The sequence below is a fragment of the Oncorhynchus mykiss genome, chromosome 12 (assembly GCF_057628025.1).
Source record: "Oncorhynchus mykiss isolate SJ-2025 chromosome 12, ASM5762802v1, whole genome shotgun sequence".
NCBI classification, from domain to species: domain Eukaryota; kingdom Metazoa; phylum Chordata; class Actinopteri; order Salmoniformes; family Salmonidae; genus Oncorhynchus; species Oncorhynchus mykiss.
Window position 1 is genome coordinate 45,209,158 of NC_143033.1, and position 25,542 is coordinate 45,234,699.

At 44.6% G+C, this 25,542-nt stretch overlaps 1 protein-coding gene across 1 annotated transcript; it reads right to left on the reverse strand.

Moving 5' to 3' along the window:
• Positions 1 to 2,097: 2,097 nt before the first annotated feature.
• Positions 2,098 to 11,376, reverse strand: LOC110537656 (calpain small subunit 1). Its single transcript, XM_021623865.3, has 11 exons — positions 11,161 to 11,376; positions 10,415 to 10,486; positions 6,289 to 6,325; positions 6,083 to 6,175; positions 5,760 to 5,817; positions 5,494 to 5,558; positions 3,737 to 3,805; positions 3,533 to 3,611; positions 3,175 to 3,291; positions 2,891 to 2,949; positions 2,098 to 2,715 (listed from the first exon to the last, which is right to left on the reverse strand). Exons 2-11 carry the CDS (start codon positions 10,459 to 10,461, stop codon positions 2,689 to 2,691), a joined length of 651 nt encoding a protein of 216 aa, XP_021479540.1. The 5' UTR covers positions 10,462 to 10,486; positions 11,161 to 11,376; the 3' UTR covers positions 2,098 to 2,688.
• Between the last annotated feature and the right edge of the window lie 14,166 nt (positions 11,377 to 25,542).

The window sequence follows — 25,542 nt, forward strand, 5'->3', positions numbered from 1 at the left end:
CACCTAAAAAAATAACATTAGGCTCCTTAATTAAGAGCACATCTCGGACTGAGCTGCATATAAAGGTGAACTTTTTTGTTGGTTGGTAGTAATTGGGGCCAATGTGTGTTAAAATGCTGGTGTAAAGGCTACAACATTCTACACTCTTTTGGAATTCTTGATCTAGTTTCTTAATCGTTTGATGGGGTGATTGAAATGAAAAGACAGTCTTGCAGAACAGCCTACACTGCAGCTCAGGCAAGGCTGCCCTCTAGTGACAACATTGTCACGGTCATCCCTACCTTGACTTGCTTGGTTAAAGCTACAATATACAACTTTTGGGGGACCTGACCAAATTCACATAAAAATGTGAGATACAGATCTGTCGAGCTCATTGAAAGCAAGACTAAGAAGCGGTAGACCTGTTCTATTTATGCTATTTCTATGCTTCCCTTTTGTGTGTGTGCATCTTTTACAAATGTTTGTACACCAGCTTCAAACAGCTGAAAATACAATATTTACAATATAAAAGGACTATGAGAAACAAGATTCTCTGGTATGATGAAACCAAGATTGAACTCTTTGGTCTGAATGCCAAGCGTCATATCTGGAGGAAACCTGGCACCATCCCTACAGTGAAGCATGGTGTTGGCAGCATCATGCTGGGGGAATGTTTTTCAGCGGCAGGAACTGGGAGACTAGTCAGGACTCAGGAAAAGATGAATGGAGCAAAGTAGAGATCTTTGATGAATACCTGCTACAGAGCGCTCAGAACCGCAGACTGGGTTAAAAGTTCCCCTTCCAACAGTTTAACAACCAGAAGCAAACAGCAAAGGCAACGCCGGAGTGGCCTGGGGACAAGTCTCTGAATATCTTTGAGTGTCCCAGCCAGAGCCCGGACTGGAACCCACTAACATCTCTGGAGAGACCTGAAAATACATGTGCAGTGACGCTCCCCATCCAACCTGACAGAGCTTGAGAGGGTCTGCACCAAATACAGGCGTGCTAAGCTTGTAGCGTCATACGTAACAAGACTTCAGTCTGTAATCGCTGCCAAGGGTGCTTCAACAAAGTACTGAGTAAAGGGTCTGAATACTTATGTAAATGTGATATCCATTTTTAATAAATGTGTATTCATTGAAGTGAGGCAGACATCTTCCACAATGCCCCTTATCCATCTCGTGGTCTGCTTTCTCTCTGGTCTCGACCTTCCCAAAACAATTCTCAGTACAACACTGGACCTATATCAAATAGACAGCATACAACTAAAAGAAGATGCATTTGAAAAATTATAGAATTCTGATTACAGTATAAGCTGGATAAAAATCGGCAGGTGGGCGTGCTAAAGAGGCGCATCAAAAATGAGGTAAAGTGAAGTGTCCACGAATGCGCATTTATATTATATTTGGTTCCCGTTACATTGCATGAAAGAAAAAGAATACAAGCCCTGCAACCTATTTAAGTAGCTACATTAGTTAGTTACCCTTTCGAAAAAAATGCATGACTTGCTAGCTAACGTTAATGTACACAGCGGTAAACCCTGTTGGTATGGCAAATGGTAGCATATTAGCACTTTAAAAAGCACAATGCCTCAATCAAATGTCGTTTTTCAAATTTGCCCATGTTTATCCACAAATAACGCTAGCTAAACTCATGTTAAAGAGTCACGGCTTTACAAAATTGTAGCTAGCTACGCAACGTTTACCACGCATTGTCGCCTCTTCATTCTTTTTACAAGACCGACAAATACCAACAATAAACTTGATATTTCTAATATTACTATGCACGATAGTGTTTACCTTTGAGGGAAATGAAGGTTGTGTAATTTCTGACTAGTGGGAAAACATTGTAGTTGGCTAGCTAGCTAACCAGTCAGATTTCTCACGCCTGTTTGTAAGCAAGCTCAGTAGCTAGTTACGTGGTTTACTTTTCTGTGAAAGGAGAAGTACCTGGACTGACCAAAATATATGAGCTAGAGCACTGTGTTGGATGCACATTTGAACTATAATTTAAAAAAAAATACATTTATCATTCCAGCCATTAGGTAAATGCATCAACCCTTAATGATTGAATGGTCGATAAGTAGGCTTGAAGTGTTCAAATAACACATGCAATAAATACATTAAGATTTCTTTAATTCCATACATTTCAAAGTAATAACAGCTCAATGACTTATGGCAACATTTACCCAATCATTAAATGGCATCTGTTGGCTTCATGAAGCAATGGCACAAGACAATGTTGTGAGACATGACAAAAACTAGCATTGTATTGGCGTTGTGTACCTACCTACATATGTGACAGGCTATTTCATAACTGGCTTAAATAATTGTTAAATTACTACTATTTGAGAGAGCTCTTTGAAAGGCGAAGACAGCCATAGCCTGTGTAGAAGTTTTCTTGAATTCAAAAGGAAAACAAGCAGATAGTCGTGGGCGAGTGCAAGACTAGCATTGGTATTGAGCAGCCCAAAGAACACCGTGTGCAGGTTTTTGCTACCACAATAGTCTACAAATTGGTCTACAACTCTCCTTCGTTATATGGGAAAATGCTATATTCACATAGTGTAGGTTGCAAAGCATGTAGGGAAACCTGCATAAATTGGGGGGCTGGTTGACTGACATAGGGGGTCCCTGGAGTGGTCTAAAGCGCAGCGCCATGTAGAAAGAGTGGTTTTGTTTTGTAAACACGTGTAGCCATTTAATGTGCTTAGGAGTACATTGTCAACTGGAGCCACTGCAGAGAGAAAGAAAAACAATTGATTGACATCAACCCTGTACAATGGTGGGTTTTGACCTCGTGTGATATCGTCTGCATTACTCTACAATGTTGTTCCTAAAGTAGTTCTGCTAGGCTAATTACATTCATAAAACCGTCTAATTGTTACAGCTTGTAAGTGTGACATGCTTACCTCTTGAACGTTGACCTTGATAGTTCCATTGTTATTCTTGTCTAAGGTTTTGAAGGCACCTGAATCAAGAAGATACTACTTTTAGTGACAAAACAACTGCAAATTTTCACAATGATTATGTATGTACCCCATTATTTTCAAAGTACCATTAGTTGTGCTGACACACAACAAATGTAACAAAGGTTAATGCGTATGTTTTTATTTTTTACATCGAACACCTATACAGATCTAAAATAACCCTTGCCATGGTGATGAGATCGGAAAGAGCAGGGAGTCGGACTTACGGCACATAGCGTCCAGTCTCACAAGGCAGCCAATGCAGTTGTCAAAGTCCATGTTCCCGTTCTCATCGCTGTATCTGCGAATGATCATCTGGAACAGCTCATCATTGAGGGGAAAGCCTGTGTCCAAACCATAGACATACATGTTTAGGTTTAATGTACATCCTTGGTCCACACTGAAAAGCTGATAGCTATAAAGTTGTAAATAATAACAGAATTGCTGGGTCAAACACAACTTTACTTAAGAACTTAAGAGATTCAAAATGTATTCATTTCAAAAAGTGCAATGTTTCAAGATGTATGCTGTAAAAAGTGTCTGGCAAACAGCCAAAATGTTTCTGTGCTACATGATAGCTTTTACCTGCCGCCCTGAAAGCATTGGGAAGCTCATCTGCACCAATAACCCCAGAGCCATCAGTATCATAAGTCTTATACACACCCTGAAAAAAAACAGTGAAATACATCTATGATTAAATCTCCATGGTTCCAAATTTGTATTATACTTTCTAATACAAAAATAAAATGTATATTAGTGCCAATACTCTCAAACTACTTTTACTCTCACCTGCCATTTCTTGATATTGTTCCAGAGGTGTTTGAACTCATGGAATCCGAGCTTCCCAGTACTGTCACACTGCAACAGCGTTAAGGTTAACAAAAACATGACACCTATAACAATGCTGTGTACACAAAACATTAAGAACACCCGTTCCTTCCCTGACAGACTGACCAGGTGAATCCAGAAGAAAGCTATGATCCTTTATTGATGTTACTTGTTAAATCCACTTCAAAATCAATGAAGGGGAGGAGACGGGTTACAGAAGGATTTTTCAGACAATAGGGACATGGATTGTGTATATGTGCCATTCATAAGGTAATTGGGCAAGACAAAAAAGATTGAAGTGCCTTTGAACAGGGTATGGTAGTAGGTACCAAGCACACCTGTTTGAGTTTGTCAAGAACTGCAACGCTGCTGGGTTTTTCAACTTCAACAGTTTCCTGTGTGTATCAAGAACAGTCCACCACCCAAAATGACATCAAGCCAACTTGAGAACTGTGGGAAGCATTGGAGTCAATATGGGCCAGCATCCCAGTGGAATGCTTTTGACACCTTGTAGAGTCCATGCCCCGATGAATTAAGGCTGCTCAATATTAGGAAGGTGTAAGTTACCTCATTGGATTGGTGGAGGCAGGGGCTAATGGGAGTTTCCACCATATTTCTTATACGAGTAATTTCCTTTCAAATAGTGAAAGGGTTAACAAGTGCACACTACAAATCTAAAAGCATTGGATTGGTGGAGGCATGGGCTAGGTGGAGTTTCCACTTTATTTCTTATACCAGTCATTGGGAGATTCTCAATTTGTTTTGCTCGACTCCTTGCTTCCACCACTCGTCTCCTTTGAAAAAGGCCAAAGGTAAATCGAGGAGCGGAAGAAAGGAAACAAATACGCAGTATGAAATTAGACTCCACCACACACATCAGGCTAATTACGTTTACAGAGGAGGAATCCCAAAATACATGTGTAAAGTGGTAAAAAGAAATGTAGCCAGACATTTCATATATAAAAGATAAGTAGTGTATTGACTTTAAACATGTGCAGGGTTCTTCTCATTCGAGAAAACAACAAATGATTCCAAGGGGATGTGGGCAGATTTCAAAACACTTCTGTGATAGGAAACATCAGAATGTCCTTGGCTGGAGGAGGCTATCAGAGGTGCAAACTCTTCCGTTCGCCTATTAACAAATCGACATCCCTACATATGGTGACCACTTATCGGTTTCCGGGTCACAGAAAAGAGGATGGAGTAGTCGAGGGGAGGACAAACATTACCAATTGAGAATTCCCCCATTTCCTTTCAAATCAGAGAAGTGAAGTGAACATGTGCACAACTACTTCTCACAACTCGAAAAGCATTGGATTGGTGGAGTGAGAGTTTCCACCATATTTTTTTTAACCAGTAATTTCCTTTCAAAAATCACTGAAGGGACGTGAACAAATACTCACTTAGGAAGGTATTTCCACATAGCCATAGAAAAAAGGTCTAAGAACAAGGGGGAGGTTATGAACAACCTATGCTTTCCAAGAGTTTAGGTCAATTTAAATAATCCATGTGTTATATGATGGATAATTTTAATTGACCTAAACTCAAGAAACATGGCTTGAGAAACATGGGTTGTCAATAAACCTTCCCCTGCTGAGACTTTTTATATGGCTATGTCTGAATTATCTCTCCATCCTTATGGCCCTAAATTCTGGAAATGATATTTTTGCATCAACATCAGATGCATTACCACAAACAGGTAATAACAGGAAGGATACATCCATGACTGCAACCATGCTCCTGCAGGACTCAATGCTAAACCCGTCTGTCTTCAGGTCACCATCTGAAATTCAAAAGCAGCCAGTTCACTCACTGGATTACCATGCCCTTAATGAGTCACAAACAAAAATCAATCTCACTGAGAAATTAATCACAAATATTACATCTCAAACATGGCTTTCTGAGAGAGGGATTGAACAGGTATACACTTAATGCACACAAGCACAGGCAAAGCCACATGAACAGAGACAGAAACATAGCTTACGTTTGGAAATAATTCTGTTCAAGATGTTCATCAATTCAGTTGGGCTCACCTCCATGTCCTTAGGGAAAAGTTATTCCGTTTAATTAATCCAACATCGAAGAATACCACGTATAAAGTGTCTTAACAATATTCAATAGTGAATTTGAGCCATACTTAAAAGCAGAAATAATTACATGAAGATCAAACTGCTATGTTGCATCAATTTCAGCAGTCACAGTGCCTTTCTAATGGCATTGCCACAAGGGGTTTACATTTACAGGGGTATTATGAAGGTAAACTAGAATAGGAATGTGTGAGAAGTGACAGGGACCTATCGTACTCACATCTCCAGCCAACTGCTGGAAGACTTTGCGAAACTGTCTTTCCTCGTCACTCTCATTCTGCTCTGCGTACGCAAGTGGCCTTCGTGGTGCGGGCTGCACGATAACATTTGCACTTCAGGTTACTATTATCCATAACAAATCCAAATTTTCAGCAAAACAGTATGCTCAAGTGATAACTTGAATGATAAAATAGCGATGCCACTCACTGGGTCAGAGGGCACAAACACAGCTGGATCAATATTGCTGCAAAGGACACAGGAAATTAACAGGTTAGTCACTTGGTAGCATTCCTAAGAGATAGATAGGGGACACACACTTGTGGACACCCCTTCAAATTAGTGTATTCGGCTATTTCAGCCACACCCGTTCCTGCAGCCATGGAATCGCCATAGACAAACATTGGCAGTAGAATGACCTTAATGAAGAGCTTTGAACGTGGCACTGTCATTGGATGCCACCTCTCCAACAAGTCAGTTTGTAAAATGTCTGCCCTGCTAAACTAAGTGCTGTTATTGTAAAGCCTTGGTTTCATGCATGTTAACATCAGAAGCCTCCTCCCCAAGTTTGTTCTATTCGCTGCTTTAGCACACTCCGCTAACCCTGATGTCCTAGCCGTATCTGAATCCTGGCTTAGGAAGGCCACCAAAAGTTCTGAGGTTTCCATCCCCAACTACAAAATGTTCTGTCAAGATAGAACTGCCAAAGAGTTGCAATCTACTGCAGAGATAGCCTGCAGAGTTCTGTCATACTATCCAGGTCTGTGCCCAATCAGTTCGAGCTTCTACTTTTAAAAATCCACCTTTGCAAAAATATGACTCTCACTGTTGCCGCTTGTTATAGACCCCCCTCAGCCCCCAGCTGTGCCCTGGACACCACATGTGAATTGATTGCCCCCCCATCTATCTTCAGAGCTCGTACACTTAGGTGACCTAAACTGGGATATGCTCAACACCCCAGCCGTCCTACAATCTAAGCTAGATGTCCTCAATCTCACACAAATTATCAAGGAACCTACCAGGTACAACCCGAAATCCGTAAATAAGGGCACCCTCATAGATATCATCCTGACCAACCTGCCCTCTAAATACACCTCTGCTGTCTTCAACCAGGATCTCAGCGATCACTGCTTCATTGCCTGCTTCTGCTATGGGTCCGCGGTCAAACGACCACCCCTCATCACTCTCAAACGCTCCCTAAAACACTTCAGTGAGCAGGCCTTTCTAATCGACCTGGCCCAGGTATCCTGGAAGGATATTGACCTTATCCCATCAGTAGAGGATGCTTGGTTGTTCTTTAAAAGTGCTTTCCTCACCATCTTAAATAAGCATGCCCCATTCAAAAAAATGTAGACCTAAGAACAGATACAGCCCTTGGTTCACTAAAGACTTGACTGCCCTTGATCAGCACAAAAACATCCTGTGGCGTACTGCATTAGCATCGAACAGGCCCCTCGATATGCAACTTTTCAGGGAAGTCAGGAACCAATATACACAGTCAGGAGAGCAAAGGCTAGCTTTTTCAAACAGAAATTTGCATCCTGTAGCACTAATTCCAAAAGGGTTTGGGACACTAAAGTCCATGGAGAATAAGACCACCTCCTCCCAGCTGCCCACTGCAGAGGCTAGGAAAAACTGCCACCACCGATAAATCTACAATAATCAAGTTTCAATAAGCATTTTTCTACAGCTGTCCATGCTTTACACCCCCCCCCCCCTCAGCTGGGCTAGACAATCTGGACCTCTCTTTCTAAAATTATCCGCCGAAATTGTTGCAACCCCTATTACTAGCCTGTTCAACCTCTCTTTCGTATCATCTGAGATCCCTAAATATTGGAAAGCTGCTGCGGTCATCCCCCTCTTCAAAGGTGGAGACACTCTAGACCCAAAATGTTACAGACCTATATCCATCCTGCCATGCCATTCTAAAATCAAGTTAACAAACAGATCACCGACCATTTCGAATCCCACCGTACCTTCTCCACTATGCAATCTGGTTTCTGAGCTGGTCATGGGTGTACCTCAGTCACGCTCAAGGTCCTAAACGATATCATAACCGCCATCGATAACCGCCATTCGACTCTGTCAATCACTGTATTCTCATCGGCACACTTGATAGCCTTGGTTTCTCAAATGACTGCCTCACCTGGTTCACCAACTACTTCTCAGATAGAGTTCAGTCTGTCAAAACGGAGGGCCTGTCGTCCGGTCCTCTGGCAGTCTCTATGGGGGTTGCCACAGGGTTCAATTCTCGGGCAGACTCTTTTCTCTGTATATAAATCAATTATGTTGCTCTTGCTGCTGGTGATTCTCTGATCCACCTCTACGCAGACGACACCATTCTGTATACATCTGGCCCTTCGTTGGACACTGTGCTAACAAACCTCCAAATGAGCTTCAATGCCATACAACACTAGCATTTAAAAGCAGTAAAACTAAATGCATGCTCTTCAACCGATTGCTGCCCGCACCTGCCCGACTAGCATCACTACTCTGGACAGTTCTGACTTAGAATATGTGGACAACTACAAATACCTAGGTGTCTGGTTAGACTGTAAACTCTCCAGACTCTCATTAAGCATTCCAAAATCAAATCTAGAATCAGCTTCCTATTTCGCAACAAAGCCACCTTCACTTATGAAGCCAAACATACCCTGGTAAAACTGACAATCCTTCCGATCCTTAACATCGGCGATGTCATTTACAAATTAGCCTTCAACACTCTACTCAGCAAATTGGATGTAGTCTATCACAATGCCATCCATTTTATCACCAAAGCCCCATATACAACCCACCACTGCAACCTGTATGCTCGTTGGCTGGCCATCACTACATATTCGTCGCCAAACCCATCGGCTCCAGGTCATCTACAAGTCTTTGCTAGGTAAAGCCCCTCCTTAGCTCACTGGTCACCATAGCAACACCCACCCGTAGCACGCGGTCCAGCAGGTATATTTCACTGGTCATCCCCAAAGCCAACACCTCGTTTGGCTGCCTTTCCTTCCAGGTCTCCGCAGTCAATGACTGGAACGAATTGCAAAAATCACTTAAGCTGGAGACTTATCTCCCTCACTAACTTTAAGCATCAGCTGTCAGAGCAGCTTACCGATCACTGCACCTGTACACAGCCCATCTGTAAATAACCCACCCAACTACCTCATCCCCATATTGTTTTTTTTTTCTTTCACCCAAGTATCTAAACTTGCACATCATCATCTGCACATCTATCACTCCAGTTTTAATGATAAATTGTAATTATTTCATCACCATGGCCTATTTATTGCCTTACCTCCCTAATTTTACTACATATGCACAAAGCTTTTTCTATTGTGTTATTTACTGTACGTTTGTTTACCCCTTGTGTAACTCTTGTTTTTGTCGCACTGCTTTGCTTTATCTTGGCCAGGTCGCGGTTGTAAATGAGAACTTGTTCTCAACTGGCCTACCTGGTTAAATAAAGGTGAGAAAATAAATAAATAAATAGGAGCAACAACATTTCAGCCGCGAAATGGTAAGCCACACAAGCTCACAGAACTGGACCGCCAAGTGCTAGAGCGTAAAAATCAACTGTCCTCAGTTGCAACACTCACTACCGAGTTAGGTAGGTACCGGGAAATCTTAACGCTACTGTATACATACTAGACAACTTCTTGGCAACAGTTTGGGGAAGGCCCTTTCCTGTTGCAGCATGACAATCCCCCGAGCACAAAGCAAGGGCCATACAGAAATTATTTGTTGAGATCAGTGTGGAAGAACTTGACTGGCCTGCACAGAGCCCTGACCTCAACCACATTGAACACCTTTGGAATAAATTGGAACGCCGACCGTGAGCCAGGCTTAATTGCCCAACATCAGTGCCTGACCTCACTAATGCTTGTGGCTGAATGGAAGCAAGTCCCCACAGCAATGTTCCATCATCTAGTGGAAAGCCTTCTCAGAAGAGAAGAGGCTGTTATAGAAGTGAAGGGGGGAGAGAGATTCCATATTAATGCCCATGATTTTGGAATGATTTTGGAATGAGATGTTCAACAAGCATGTGGCCACATACGTTTGATAATATAGTGTATGATGAGCGATTTATTTATGGTCTGAGGTTACTATCTGAAGAATCATGCTCCTATCCGACATAGCTTGGCTGTTGCAACGGTACAATCAGTTAAGAGTGGCAGTGTCCTAAAATTAGACTACTTTCATTGCCCTTCCTCCCCCACAACCTATACAGCCTCCTCAACCACCTTCCCATCGGACATTTTTTATTTTTTTTAGCCAGAAACATGTAGAGACTAAATTCCTGTGGTGATCATAAGAGATGATGATTTAGAAGATCCCTCCCTACCTTACGACATCAAGAATGCCACCGATGAGTCTTTTGGCCAGAAACATGTTTAATCAATTGAAATGTGTCAACCTGTGAGAAAGAAAAAACATTCAAAACGTTAGTCGTTTTTAAACGTAGTTTATATTTAAAAAACACACCTGAGTCAAATACATCATGGAAATCATACGGCCATTACATAATGGAAGCCTACTAAGTCAGCTAGGATAGGCCAATGACTATGGGGATAGGCTAATTACTCAAGTTGACACATGCCATGGGAGGCACACCCGCTGCAAATGTTTCGCCCTAAGTAAGACGCCTTTGGCAACAAAAAAAACACCCCTTTCAGAGTGGTCTGCTAAAAAGGACCAAATTAATCAATATTAGCCCTGCGAATGATAAATTGATGTTTAACTCACGACAACTAGTTAGGGGGCTAATTTGCCGACCACATCGACGTTAACTTAATCAATGCTACGAATATATTTAATGGGAAGGCTGAACATTCAGTACGTTTAAATAATGTTACGATTACAACCTAAAACTGTATGGCCTTTTTCGCAAGCCTACAAACCCACTACTAGACAGGCTAGCTACTAGCTAGCTTGCCCGGACAGGAAGAGGATGGCTAGCAGTGTGTTAAACTGTACTAACTAGTTAACGTTAGCTAGCTAAGAATGCTGACGGTAGTACGCAAACGAGGCTACAATAACACTATAGTCAAATCGACAAAAGTATTCAACATATTAGTAGTCGCTACTTACCAGACTTGGAGGTGCCAGTGATATTGTTAAAAAAAAAAAAATAGCAAGGAGGCTGTCACGCACATTATTTTAGTAAGCCAATGAGGAGTGATGCCGTGCACATGTCATGTCTGAAACTGGGGACCTCTTAGTTAAAGTGAACGTAAGTTATTTGCGTAGAGCTTGCTGCTTCTTTGATGAGGTGAAACAGCTGTTAGCATCCAATGTTGCATTACAGCCACATACTACACTGGAGTACAACTAACTCCCTTGTACATTGCTTGAATTTTTCTTTATTTTATATTGTTTTAAATAAACTACCCTCTAACACTACACTCACAAAAAATAACACTACCCTACTCCACAATTTAAACATATTTAGTCCTACCTCAGGCCAACAACCTGAAAGGATGAGAGACCACCACTTAACACACCCTGTAAATCTTCTAATGTCATGTCTCCCACACCCAACTACCTCTCTGCAGCTGCCACCACAACCTCAATTTTCTTATGTTATTTTCTTATGTTCTATCCCTCCAGTACAGTTGATAACCATTGCTATAAATGCTAAAAATCCAATTTTACTCTAACATATCACTTTTTGGCCTATCCCTCTGTACTGGTACATATCTACCTCACACCCCTCCTCTCAGGATCCCTCCCCCTTGACCCATCTTCCTCCACTTTCTTCACTGTCTCAGCATATGACAACTTTTGCACTAGTCTAACCATGAAAACATCAACCTGCCTCTCTCGCACGGGCCATTTCTGATCCCCAGCCCCATGAGTACCCCTACAATTAACACATACCACTACTTTCCCCAACGCTACACATTCCTTTGTCTCATGCCCTTCTGCAAGCTTCTCACATCTAGGAACCTCCCTCCTACACACTTTGTCTCATGCCCTTCTGCAAGCTTCTCACATCTAGGAACCTCCCTCCTACACACTGCTGCTACATGCCCATAAGCTTGACACCTGTAATAACGTAAAGTATTTGGCACAAAAGCTCGTACAGGATAACTTATATATCCCAACATCACTCTGTCAGGCAGACTCAACATCAAAACAACAAACAATGACTCTTCCACCACTCACACCACCCTGCCTGCGTCACACAAAACGACGAGCATCAAACACCGGGAATCTTCCCCTTCAGTTGGTCAACTTTTACATTTACTGTTACCCCAGTAAATCACTCCTTTCAATGGCGCTATTTTATTGAGAGCAAAACAATTCAAATTTCGTGCCCCCATTGTTTTAACGCAGAACACCTTCGTACCTATGACCAGCAGAAACACAAACAATTATCACAAGACCACTTCTGGTTAACCTCACTGATTCTACAGCACCCAACTCTGTTTTCACTGACCCTAAAAAAACAAATGGATCAGCCAAAGGGCAAGGGTCCACATCTTCCAAAAACTTCAGTCCTACTGTCACAGACTCATCTTTATCCTGACCCTTGGTGCAAGCCTCAGGCTCTGGGAAATTCACCACAAATTCACCACACCTACTTGTTCCCAAATGGGAAACTCTGGTATCATCTTTCTACGCGTAAGCAAATTGAAAATGTCCGTGATTCCATGTGAGTTGATCATGGCATAAACAAAACCACTGACACTGTCAATCAAACTCACTAGCTGTGTCCCCTGAAGGAAGTCTTTACCGCCAAACAAAATTTGACCACAAATAGAAAATATTTGCCACAATCCTGATAAAACCACACATGAAATACTATCATCTAACATCTGTGTGTACAGTTTTCTGTACTGTTATCTGTACAGAAATCTGAAAATCTACAGACTCTGGTTTCTCCTCATTACACACTGTGCAGTGGAGATTTTCCGGGGTTGTGTCCCTCTATACCTTTTCTCCATCTTCTATTTTATTTTGATGGACAAGGGGACAGCGCTAGTAACAGTGACTTGACCACGGCTATGGCTGGTCCCCAAGTTCACGGACCACTCAGACACCTGAAAGACTGGGGAAGAAGGAAAGCTACTGTAAGTGTCTTGACAGCGGTCTGACCTGACTCCACGGACAATCCTGGACTCCCCCAGCCACAACCAGCCAACCGCCTGAAGCAGTTTCCGAACAGGAGAAACCAGGCTGGACACAGAAAACACCATCTCAACCAGGGCACAGAGTAAGGAATCCCCTAAAGATACCAACCTACGCCCGGAGCGAGCAGGCCACAGGGGAGTACCATCACTTCTGTCTCTGTGTAACAGTATAGCTTCCATCCCTCTCCTCGCCCCTATCTGGGCTCGAACCAGGGACCCTCTGTACACATCAACAACTGACACCCGCCAAGCATCGTTACCCATCGCGCCATAAAAGCCGCGGCCCTTGCAGAGCAAGGGGAATAGCGACTTCAAGGTCTCCGAGCGAGTGACGTCACCGGTTAAAAAACTATTAGCACGCACCACCGCTAACTAGCTTGCCATTTCACATTGGTTACACTCACCCCCCTTTTGACCTCCTTTTCCGCAGCAACCAGTGATCCGGGTCAACAGCATCAATGTAACAGTATAGCTTCCTTCCCTCTCCTTGCCCCGAACCAGGGACCTTCTGCACACATCAACAACTGACACCCACGAATCATCGTTACCCATCGCGCCACAAATGCCTTGGCCCTTGCAGAGCAAGGGGAACAACTACTTCAAGGTCTCAGAGTGAGTGACGTTACCGGTTGAAACGCTATTAGCGTGCACCACCGCTAACTAGCTAGCCATTTCACATCGGTTACATCTGCTCGCTCATCAGGTTGTCCCAGCTCCAGCATCAGACCCAGTACTAGAACCAGTCCCAGACACCAGACGAGGTGCAGAGGATGGACCAGAAATCTAACCTTCACCTGAAGCAAGCAGACCACAGGGGAGTGCCACCGTTGACCACTGGGTCTAGGGCTTCCTTGTGTGTCTTTGCTTGCTCCTCAGGTTGCCCTTCCTCCTGTCTACAGACCCAGTCCCAGCACTAGAACCAGCACCCACCCCAGGTTTCCAGTCCTGGTACCAGCACGACTTCCAGACCCGGACCAAACACAGGTACAAACCAACGATTTACAGCAGGGATCTTCCACTAGATTCATCCACTGGTCAATTTCTTCTTGAGCGGATGGTCGGGGGGCCGGAACATAATTACAAATAATTTGGAGACTGCAAAAAGCCTAAACAGATATAATATTTGACTAAAACATAATAATTTCAAACCTTGCTTACATTTTTATATGATCTCTCTATTTTGCGTGGAAATGCATTTTACATTTACATTTTCGTAGACAGATTTCCCAAATTAAAATCACTTGGAGCTGATTTACTGGTGTTTTAACAGTTTATGTCCAACAATGAAAATTCAACAGAAACTTGAGGGGCCAAATAAAACGGGCCGGTAGTTGGGGAACCCTGATTTACAGTATATACACTGAGTATACAAAATACTAAGAACATCTGCTCTTTCCATGACATAGACTGCAAGGTGAATCCAGGTGAAAGCCATAATCCCTTATTGATGTCACTTGTTAAATCCACTTCATTCAGTGTAGATGAAGGGGAGGAGACAGGTTAAAAGAAGATTTTAAGACAATTGAGACATGGATTGCATATGTGTGCTGTTCAGAGGGTGAATGGGCAAGACAAAAGATTTAAGTGCCTTTGAACGGGTGCCAGGATCGCCGGTTTGTGTCAAGAACTGCCATTTAGCAGTTTTTTTGGGATCACACTCAATAGTTTCCCATCAGTGTATCAATAATGGTCCACCACACAAAGGACATCCAGGAGGGGTGCAACTCAACATTAGGAAGGTGTTCGTAAGGTTTGGTATACTTAGTGTACATACATACACACACATACATATATACAGTGGGGCAAAAAGTGTCATGTTGTCTTGTCTCTGTCCTTTCCCTTCACCCTGTCTCCCTCTGCTGGTCGTTGTTATGTTACCTTTTCTCCCCCTCTTTTCCCCAGCTGTGCCTTGTCTCCTCCTAATTACCCATTCACCCCGTTCCCCACCTGTTCCCTTTTTCCCTCTGATTAGGTCCCTATATCTGTCTCTGTTTCTGCTCCTGTCCTTGTCGGATTCTTGTTTGTTTGTTTATGTGTCTCATGCCTGAACCAGACTATCATCGTGTGTGCTGCAACCTTGTCCTGTCCTGTCGGAATCTACCTGTCCATCTGAGCCCACGTATGTTCGTCATTAAAGTACTCTGTTTGTTAATTCGCTTTTGGGTCCTCATTCACGCACCATAACAGAAGAATCCGACCAAGAATGGACCCAGCGACTTCGGATCCTCTCCACTCAGCCGTCGAGATCCAGGGAGCGATGCTAGGCAGACACAAGCAGGAATTGTCTGCTGCTCGACATGCCGTTGAGACCCTGGCCACCCAAGTCTCCAACCTCACAGAACAGGTTCACCATCTCCGCCTCGATCCACCGGCCACTTCCAGGGCTTTCGAATCTCCGGAGCCCAGAATCAATAACCCGCCGTGTTACTCTGGGGAGCCCACTGAATGCCGCTCGTTCCTCACCCAGTGTGATATTGTGTTTTCTCTCCAGCCCAACACTTACTCCAGGAGCACTGCTCGTGTCGCCTACGTCATATCTCTCCTTATTGGACGGGCTCGTGAGTGGGGCACGGCAATCTGGGAGGCAAGGGCTGAGTGTATTAACCAGTATCAAGACTTTAAGGAGGAGATGATACGGGTTTTTGATCGATCTGTTTTTGGGGAGGAGGCTTCCAGGGCCCTGTCTTCCCTATGTCAAGGCAATCGATCCATAACAGACTACTCTATTGAGTTTCGCACTCTTGCTGTCTCCAGTGGCTGGAACGAGCCGGCCTTGCTCGCTCGTCTTCTGGAGGGTTTCCGCGCAGAGGTTAAGGATGAGATTCTCTCCCGGGAGGTTCCTTCCAGCGTGGATTCCTTGATTGAACTCGCTATTCGCATTGAGCGACGGGTTGATCTTCGTCACCGAGCTCGTGGAAAGGAGCTTGCGCTCTCCGTCGCCTCCCTCTCCGCATCACTACCATCTTCCTCTGCCGGCTCGGGTGCTGAGCCCATGCAGCTGGGAGGTATCCGCATCTCGACTAAGGAGAGGGAACGGAGAATCACCAACCGCCTCTGTCTCTATTGCGGTTCCGCTGGTCATTTTGCCACTTCATGTCCAGTAAAAGGCCAGAGCTCGTCAGTAAGCGGAGGGCTACTGGTGAGCGCTACTACTCCTGTCTCTCCTTCAAGATCCTGCACTACCTTGTCGGTCCATCTACGCTGGACCGGTTCGTCAGCTTCCTGCAGTGCCTTAATAGACTCTGGGGCGGAGGGCTGTTTTATGGACGAGACCTGGGCTCGGGAACATGACATTCCTCTCAGACAGTTAAAGGAGCCCACGGCCTTGTTCGCCCTGGATGGTAGTCCTCTCCCCAGGATTCAGCGTGAGACGCTACCTTTAACCCTCACTGTTTCTGGTAATCATAGTGAAACCATTTCTTTTTTAATTTTTCGTTCACCTTTTACACCTGTTGTTTTGGGCCATCCCTGGCTAGTTTGTCATAATCCTTCCATTAATTGGTCTAGTAATTCTATCCTCTCCTGGAACGTCTCTTGTCATGTGAAATGTTTAATGTCTGCTATCCCTCCTGTTTCCTCTGTCTCTTCTTCACAGGAGGAGCCTGGTGATTTGACAGGGGTGCCGGAGGAATATCACGATCTGCGCACGGTGTTCAGTCGGTCCAGGGCCACCTCTCTTCCTCCACACCGGTCGTATGATTGTAGTATTGATCTCCTTCCGGGAACCACCCCCCCCCGGGGTAGACTATACTCTCTGTCGGCTCCCGAACGTAAGGCTCTCGAAGATTATTTGTCTGTAGCTCTTGACGCCGGTACCATAGTCCCCTCCTCCTCTCCCGCCGGAGCGGGGTTTTTTTTTGTCAAGAAGAAGGACGGGTCTCTGCGCCCCTGCATAGATTATCGAGGGCTGAATGACATAACAGTGAAGAATCGTTATCCGCTTCCTCTTATGTCTTCAGCCTTCGAGATCCTGCAGGGAGCCAGGTTTTTCACTAAGTTGGACCTTCGTAACGCTTACCATCTCGTGCGCATCAGGGAGGGGGACGAGTGGAAGACGGCGTTTAACACTCCGTTAGGGCACTTTGAATACCGGGTTCTTCCTTTCGGCCTCGCTAACGCTCCAGCTGTCTTTCAGGCATTAGTCAATGATGTCCTGAGAGACATGCTGAACATCTTTGTTTTCGTTTACCTTGACGATATCCTGATTTTTTCACCGTCACTCCAGATTCATGTTCAGCACGTTCGACGTGTCCTCCAGCGCCTTTTAGAGAATTGTCTTTTCGTGAAGGCTGAGAAGTGCACTTTTCATGCCTCCTCCGTCACATTTCTCGGTTCTGTTATTTCCGCTGAAGGCATTAAGATGGATCCCGCTAAGGTCCAAGCTGTCATTGATTGGCCCGTCCCTAAGTCACGCGTCGAGCTGCAGCGCTTTCTCGGCTTCGCAAACTTCTATCGTCGTTTCATCCGTAATTTCGGTCAGGTGGCAGCTCCTCTCACAGCCCTTACTTCTGTCAAGACGTGCTTTAAGTGGTCCGTTTCCGCCCAGGGAGCTTTTGATCTCCTCAAGAATCGTTTTACATCCGCTCCTATCCTTGTTACACCTGACGTCTCTAGACAGTTCGTTGTCGAGGTTGACGCGTCAGAGGTGGGAGTGGGAGCCATCCTTTCTCAGCGCTCCCTCTCTGACGACAAGGTCCACCCATGCGCGTATTTTTCTCATCGCCTGTCGCCGTCGGAACGTAACTATGATGTGGGTAACCGCGAACTGCTCGCCATCCGGTTAGCCCTAGGCGAATGGCGACAGTGGTTGGAGGGGGCGACCGTTCCTTTTGTCGTTTGGACTGACCATAGGAACCTTGAGTACATCCGTTCTGCCAAACGACTTAATGCGCGTCAGGCGCGTTGGGCGCTGTTTTTCGCTCGTTTCGAGTTCGTGATTTCTTATCGTCCGGGCTCTAAGAACACCAAGCCTGATGCTTTGTCTCGTCTCTTCAGTTCTTCAGTAGCCTCCACTGACCCCGAGGGGATTCTCCCTGAGGGGCGTGTTGTCGGGTTGACTGTCTGGGGAATTGAGAGGCAGGTAAAGCAAGCACTCACTCAAACTCCGTCGCCGCGCGCTTGTCCTAGGAACCTTCTTTTCGTTCCCGTTCCTACTCGTCTGGCCGTTCTTCAGTGGGCTCACTCTGCCAAGTTAGCCGGTCACCCTGGCGTTCGGGGTACGCTTGCTTCCATTCGCCAGCGTTTCTGGTGGCCCACCCGGGAGCATGACACGCGTCGTTTCGTGGCTGCTTGTTCGGTCTGCGCGCAGACTAAGTCCGGTAACTCTCCTCCTGCCGGCCGTCTCAGGCCGCTTCCTATTCCCTCTCGACCGTGGTCTCACATCGCCTTAGATTTTGTCACCGGACTGCCTTCGTCAGCGGGGAAGACTGTTATTCTTACGGTTGTCGATAGGTTCTCTAAGGCGGCTCATTTCATTCCCCTTGCTAAGCTTCCTTCTGCTAAAGAGACGGCACAAATCATCATCGAGAATGTTTTCAGAATTCATGGCCTTCCGTCAGACGTCGTTTCGGACAGAGGTCCGCAATTCACGTCTCAATTTTGGAGGGAGTTTTGCCGTTTGATTGGGGCTTCCGTCAGTCTCTCTTCCGGCTTTCACCCCCAGTCTAACGGTCAAGCAGAACGGGCCAATCAGACTATTGGTCGCATCTTACGCAGTCTTTCTTTTCGCAACCCTGCGTCTTGGTCAGAACAGCTCCCCTGGGCAGAATACGCCCACAACTCGCTTCCTTCGTCTGCGACCGGGCTATCTCCTTTTCAGAGTAGCCTCGGGTACCAGCCTCCGTTGTTCTCATCTCAGTTCGCCGAGTCCAGCGTCCCCTCCGCTCAGGCTTTTGTCCAACGTTGCGAGCGCACCTGGAAGAGGGTCAGGTCTGCACTTTGCCGTTATAGGGCGCAGACTGTGAGAGCTGCTAATAAGCGTAGAACGAAGAGCCCTAGATATTGTCGCGGTCAGAGAGTTTGGCTCTCCACTCAGAACCTTCCCCTTAAGACGGCTTCTCGCAAGTTGACCCCGCGGTTCATTGGTCCATTCCGTATCTCTCAAATCATTAACCCTGTCGCAGTGCGACTTCTTCTGCCGCGATATCTTCGTCGCGTCCACCCGGTCTTCCATGTCTCCTGTGTCAAGCCCGTTCTTCGCGCCCCCGCTCGTCTTCCCCCCCCCCCCCCCATCCTTGTCGAGGGCGCACCCATCTACAGGGTCCGTAGGATTTTGGACATGCGTCCTCGGGGCCGTGGTCATCAGTACCTAGTAGATTGGGAGGGGTACGGTCCTGAGGAGAGGAGTTGGGTTCCCTCTCGGGACGTGCTGGACCGTGCGCTGATCGATGATTTCCTCCGTTGCCGCCAGGCTTCCTCCTCGAGTGCGCCAGGAGGCGCTCGGTGAGTGGGGGGGTACTGTCATGTTGTCTTGTCTCTGTCCTTTCCCTTCACCCTGTCTCCCTCTGCTGGTCGTTGTTATGTTACCTTTTCTCCCCCTCTTTTCCCCAGCTGTGCCTTGTCTCCTCCTAATTACCCATTCACCCCGTTCCCCACCTGTTCCCTTTTTCCCTCTGATTAGGTCCCTATATCTGTCTCTGTTTCTGCTCCTGTCCTTGTCGGATTCTTGTTTGTTTGTTTATGTGTCTCATGCCTGAACCAGACTATCATCGTGTGTGCTGCAACCTTGTCCTGTCCTGTCGGAATCTACCTGTCCATCTGAGCCCACGTATGTTCGTCATTAAAGTACTCTGTTTGTTAATTCGCTTTTGGGTCCTCATTCACGCACCATAACAAAAAGTATTTAGTCGGCCACCAATTGTGCAAGTTCTCCCACTTAAAAATATGAGAGGCCTGTAATTTGCATCATAGGTACACTTCAACTATGACAGACAAAATGGGGGAAAAAAATCCAGAAAATCACATTGTAGCATTTTTAATGAATTTATTTGCAAATTACAGGCCTCTCTCATCTTTTTAAGTGGGAGAACTTGCTCAATTGGTGGCTGACTAAATACTTTTTTGCCCCACTGTTTAAATACACACACACACACACACATATATATATATATATATATATATATATATATATATATATATATATATATATATATATATATATATACAGTGCCTTGCGAAAGTATTCGGCCCCCTTGAACTTTGCGACCTTTTGCCACATTTCAGGCTTCAAACATAAAGATATAAAACTGTATTTTTTTGTGAAGAATCAACAACAAGTGGGACACAATCATGAAGTGGAACGACATTTATTGGATATTTCAAACTTTTTTAACAAATCAAAAACTGAAAAATTGGGCGTGCAAAATTATTGAGCCCCCTTAAGTTAATACTTTGTAGCGCCACCTTTTGCTGCGATTACAGCTGTAAGTTGCTTGGGGTATGTCTCTATCAGTTTTGCACATCGAGAGACTGAAATTTTTTCCCATTCCTCCTTGCAAAACAGCTCGAGCTCAGTGAGGTTGGATGGAGAGCATTTGTGAACAGCAGTTTTCAGTTCTTTCCACAGATTCTCGATTGGATTCAGGTCTGGACTTTGACTTGGCCATTCTAACACCTGGATATGTTTATTTTTGAACCATTCCATTGTAGATTTTGCTTTATGTTTTGGATCATTGTCTTGTTGGAAGACAAATCTCCGTCCCAGTCTCAGGTCTTTTGCAGACTCCATCAGGTTTTCTTTCATCAAGGCATAGGGTGGCTGCTTTATCTCAAATATATTTAGATTTGTTTAACACATGATTGCATATGTGTTATGTCTTAGTTTTGATGTCTTCACTATTAATTTTGCAATGTAGAAAATAGTAAAAAATAAAATAAAAACACTTGAATGAGTAGGCGTGTCCAAACTTTTGACTGGTACTGTAAACATTTTCCTTAAATTATAATTTAAAAAAAAGATTGTCCAGACTACAAAAGAAAAGGTTATTGTCCAGACTAAAAAATAAATACATGGAATTTTGGCCTCAAATAATTTAATTGAAATACTGTAGAATTTCATTAATACCTGTGGAGGACTGCTCCTCCTGGGGAATGCCAATATGCCAATATCTCTCTTCATCACTCAATACCTAGGTTTACCTCCACTGTATTCACATCCTACCTTACCTTTGTCTGTACATTATACCTTGATGCTATTTTATCGGCCCCAGAAACCTCCTTTTACTCTCTGTTCCAGACGTTCTAGACGACCAATTCTTATTGCTTTTAGCCGCACCCTTATTCTACTCCTCCTATGTTCCTCTGGCGATGTAGAGGTGAATCCAGGCCCTGCAGTGCCTAGCTCCACTCCTATTCCCCAGGCGCTCTCTTTTGACGACTTCTGTAACCGTAATAGCCTTGGTTTCATGCATGTTAACATTAGAAGCCTCCTCCCTAAGTTTGTTCTATTCACTGCTTTAGCACACTCTGCCAACCCGGATGTTCTAGCTGTGTCTGAATCCTGGCTTAGGAAGACCACCAAAAATTCAGACATTTTAATTCCAAACTACAACATTTTCAGACAAGATAGAACTGCCAAAGGGGGCGGTGTTGCAATCTACTGCAAAGATAGCCTGCAGAGTTCTGTCCTACTATCCAGGTCTGTACCCAAACAATTTGAACTTCTACTTTTAAAAATCCACCTCTCTAAAAACAAGTCTCTCACCGTTGCCGCCTGCTATAGACCACCCTCTACCCCCAGCTGTGCTCTGGACACAATATGTGAACTGATTGCCCCCCATCTATCTTCAGAGCTCGTGCTGCTAGGCGACCTAAACTGGAACATGCTTAACACCCCAGCCATCCTACAATCTAAACTTGATGCCCTCAATCTCACACAAATTATCAATGAACCTACCAGGTACCTCCACAAAGCCTTAAACACGGGCACCCGCATAGATATCATCCTAACCAACTTCCCCTCTAAATACACCTCTGCTGTCTTCAACCAAGATATCAGCGATCACTGCCTCATTGCCTGCATCCGTAATGGGTCAGCGGTCAAACAACCTCCTCTCATCACTGTAAAACGCTCCCTGAAACACTTCAGCGAGCAGGCCTTTCTAATCGACCTGGCCGGGGTATCCTGGAAGGATATTGACCTCATCCCGTCAGTAGAGGATGCCTGGATATTTTTTTAAAAGTGCCTTCCTAACCATCTTAAATAAACATGCCACATTCAAGAAATTTAGAACCAGGAACAGATATAGCCCTTGGTTCTCCCCAGACCTGACTGCCCTTAACCAACACAAAAACATCCTATGGCGTTCTGCATTAGCATCGAACAGCCCCCGTGATATGCAGCTGTTCAGGGAAGCTAGAAACCATTATACACAGGCAGTTAGAAAAGCCAAGGCTAGCTTTTTCAAGCAGAAATTTGCTTCTTGGAACACTAACTCAAAAAAGTTCTGGGACACTGTAAAGTCCATGGAGAATAAGAACACCTCCTCCCAGCTGCCCACTGCACTGAAGATAGGAAACACTGTCACCACTGATAAATCCACCATTATTGAAAATTTCAATAAGCATTTTTCTACTGCTAGCCATGTTTTCCACCTGGTTACTCCTACCCCTGTCAACAGCACTGCACCCCCAACAGCAACTGGCCCAAGCCTTCCCCATTTCTCCTTCTCCCAAATCCATTCAGCTGATGTTCTGAAAGAGCTGCAAAATCTGGACCCCTACAAATCAGCCGGGCTAGACAATCTGGACCCTTTCTTTCTAAAATTATCTGCCGAAATTGTTGCCACCCCTATTACTAGCCTGTTCAACCTCTCTTTCGTGTCGTCTGAGATTCCCAAAGATTGGAAAGCAGCTGCGGTCATCCCCCTCATCAAAGGGGGGGACACTCTTGACCCAAACTGCTACAGACCTATATCTATCCTACCATGCCTTTCTAAGGTCTTCGAAAGCCAAGTCAACAAACAGATTACCGACCATTTCGAATCTCACCATACCTTCTCTGCTATGCAATCTGGTTTCAGAGCTGGTCATGGGTGCACCTCAGCCACGCTCAAGGTCCTAAACGATATCTTAACCGCCATCGATAAGAAACATTACTGTGCAGCCGTATTCATTGATCTGGCCAAGGCTTTCGACTCTGTCAATCACCACATCCTCATCGGCAGACTCAACAGCCTTGGTTTCTCAAATGATTGCCTCGCCTGGTTCACCAACTACTTCTCTGATAGAGTTCAGTGTGTCAAATCGGAGGGTCTGTTGTCCGGACCTCTGGCAGTCTCTATGGGGGTGCCACAGGGTTCAATTCTTGGACCGACTCTCTTCTCTGTATACATCAATGAGGTCGCTCTTGCTGCTGGTGAGTCTCTGATCCACCTCTACGCAGACGACACCATTCTGTATACTTCCGGCCCTTCTTTGGACACTGTGTTAACAACCCTCCAGGCAAGCTTCAATGCCATACAACTCTCATTCCGTGGCCTCCAATTGCTCTTAAATACAAGTAAAACTAAATGCATGCTCTTCAACCGATCGCTACCTGCACCTACCCGCCTGTCCAACATCACTACTCTGGACGGCTCTGACTTAGAATACGTGGACAACTACAAATACTTAGGTGTCTGGTTAGACTGTAAACTCTCCTTCCAGACCCATATCAAACATCTCCAATCCAAAGTTAAATCTAGAATTGGCTTCCTATTTCGCAACAAAGCATCCTTCCCTCATGCTGCCAAACATACCCTTGTAAAACTGACCATCCTACCAATCCTCGACTTTGGCGATGTCATTTACAAAATAGCCTCCAATACCCTACTCAACAAATTGGATGCAGTCTATCACAGTGCAATCCGTTTTGTCACCAAAGCCCCATATACTACCCACCATTGCGACCTGTACGCTCTCGTTGGCTGGCCCTCGCTTCATACTCGTCGCCAAACCCACTGGCTCCATGTCATCTACAAGACCCTGCTAGGTAAAGTCCCCCCTTATCTCAGCTCGCTGGTCACCATAGCATCTCCCACCTGTAGCACACGCTCCAGCAGGTATATCTCTCTAGTCACCCCCAAAACCAATTCTTTCTTTGGCCGCCTCTCTTTCCAGTTCTCTGCTGCCAATGACTGGAACGAGCTACAAAAATCTCTGAAACTGGAAACACTTATCTCCCTCACTAGCTTTAAGCACCAACTGTCAGAGCAGCTCACAGATTACTGCACCTGTACATAGCCCACCTATAATTTAGCCCAAACAACTACCTCTTTCCCAACTGTATTTAATTAATTTATTTATTTTGCTCCTTTGCACCCCATTATTTTTATTTCTACTTTGCACATTCTTCCATTGCAAAACTACCATTCCAGTGTTTTACTTGCTATATTGTATTTACCTTGCCACCATGGCCTTTTTTGCCTTTACCTCCCTTCTCACCTCATTTGCTCACATTGTATATGGACTTGTTTATACTGTATTATTGACTGTATGTTTGTTTTACTCCATGTGTAACTCTGTGTCGTTGTATCTGTCGAACTGCTTTGCTTTATCTTGGCCAGGTCGCAATTGTAAATGAGAACTTGTTCTCAACTTGCCTACCTGGTTAAATAAAGGTAAAATAAATAAATAAATAAATAAATATGGCCGACAGGTGGCTTCAAAGCCTCTCATTGGCCAAGACATAGCATCAGCCATGCAGGGTTTATATACATCATTGAAAGCATGTCTAAGAAGAGTTAGAATATATATGTATATGAGCTATTTCTATGCTTCAGTTCTTAAATTTATTATTATTACTTTTTTTAACCTTTCACCAAGGAATCATAACCTTAGTATTAAGTTACTGGCTCTGGCCCAACCCATCGGTTTCTGGACCAATCAGACAGCCCCGAATGTGTTGCCATTCTGTTAAGGGTCAGGGAGGTGCTCAGATCCACGACCTCTGGGGGCCCATGTGCCCGTCCTTTAAATCTGTACAAATAATTGACAGTAAGCATTTAAAAAGTCATTCATAAACCTTTATAATTTCAATACTAGGATTCTAAGTGCTTGTTTCTTGGGCTTCAGGAATGACTGAAAAAGTTCCTCAGGAAAAAAGTAACTGATTGAAAGTATATTGGTGAACAAATGCCATGGTCAAGGCTATGTCCACACCAGTGCAATGAGTGGAGTTTATTCCGGTGGTCTGATTTAGGCTCTCGTTCAAAAGCGTATTTCTTATATTTCCCATTTAGCAGACGCTTTTATCCAACGTGAATTACAGTCATGCATGCATACATACTACATATGGGTGGTCCCGCGAATCGAACTCACTACCCTGACATTACAAGCACCATGTTCTAACAACTGAGCT

Excerpts from the sequence above, each read along its gene's own strand:
- LOC110537656 (XM_021623865.3), bottom strand. The coding sequence starts at position 10,461 with ATGTTTCTGGCCAAAAGACTCATCGGTGGCATTCTTGATGTCGTAAG. Across the intron at positions 6,176-6,288 it reads TGTTTGTGCCCTCTGACCCA|CCCGCACCACGAAGGCCACT; the intron begins GTGAGTGGCATC and ends GTTATCGTGCAG. Across the intron at positions 3,292-3,532 it reads CAATGCTTTCAGGGCGGCAG|GCTTTCCCCTCAATGATGAG; the intron begins GTAAAAGCTATC and ends GTTTGGACACAG.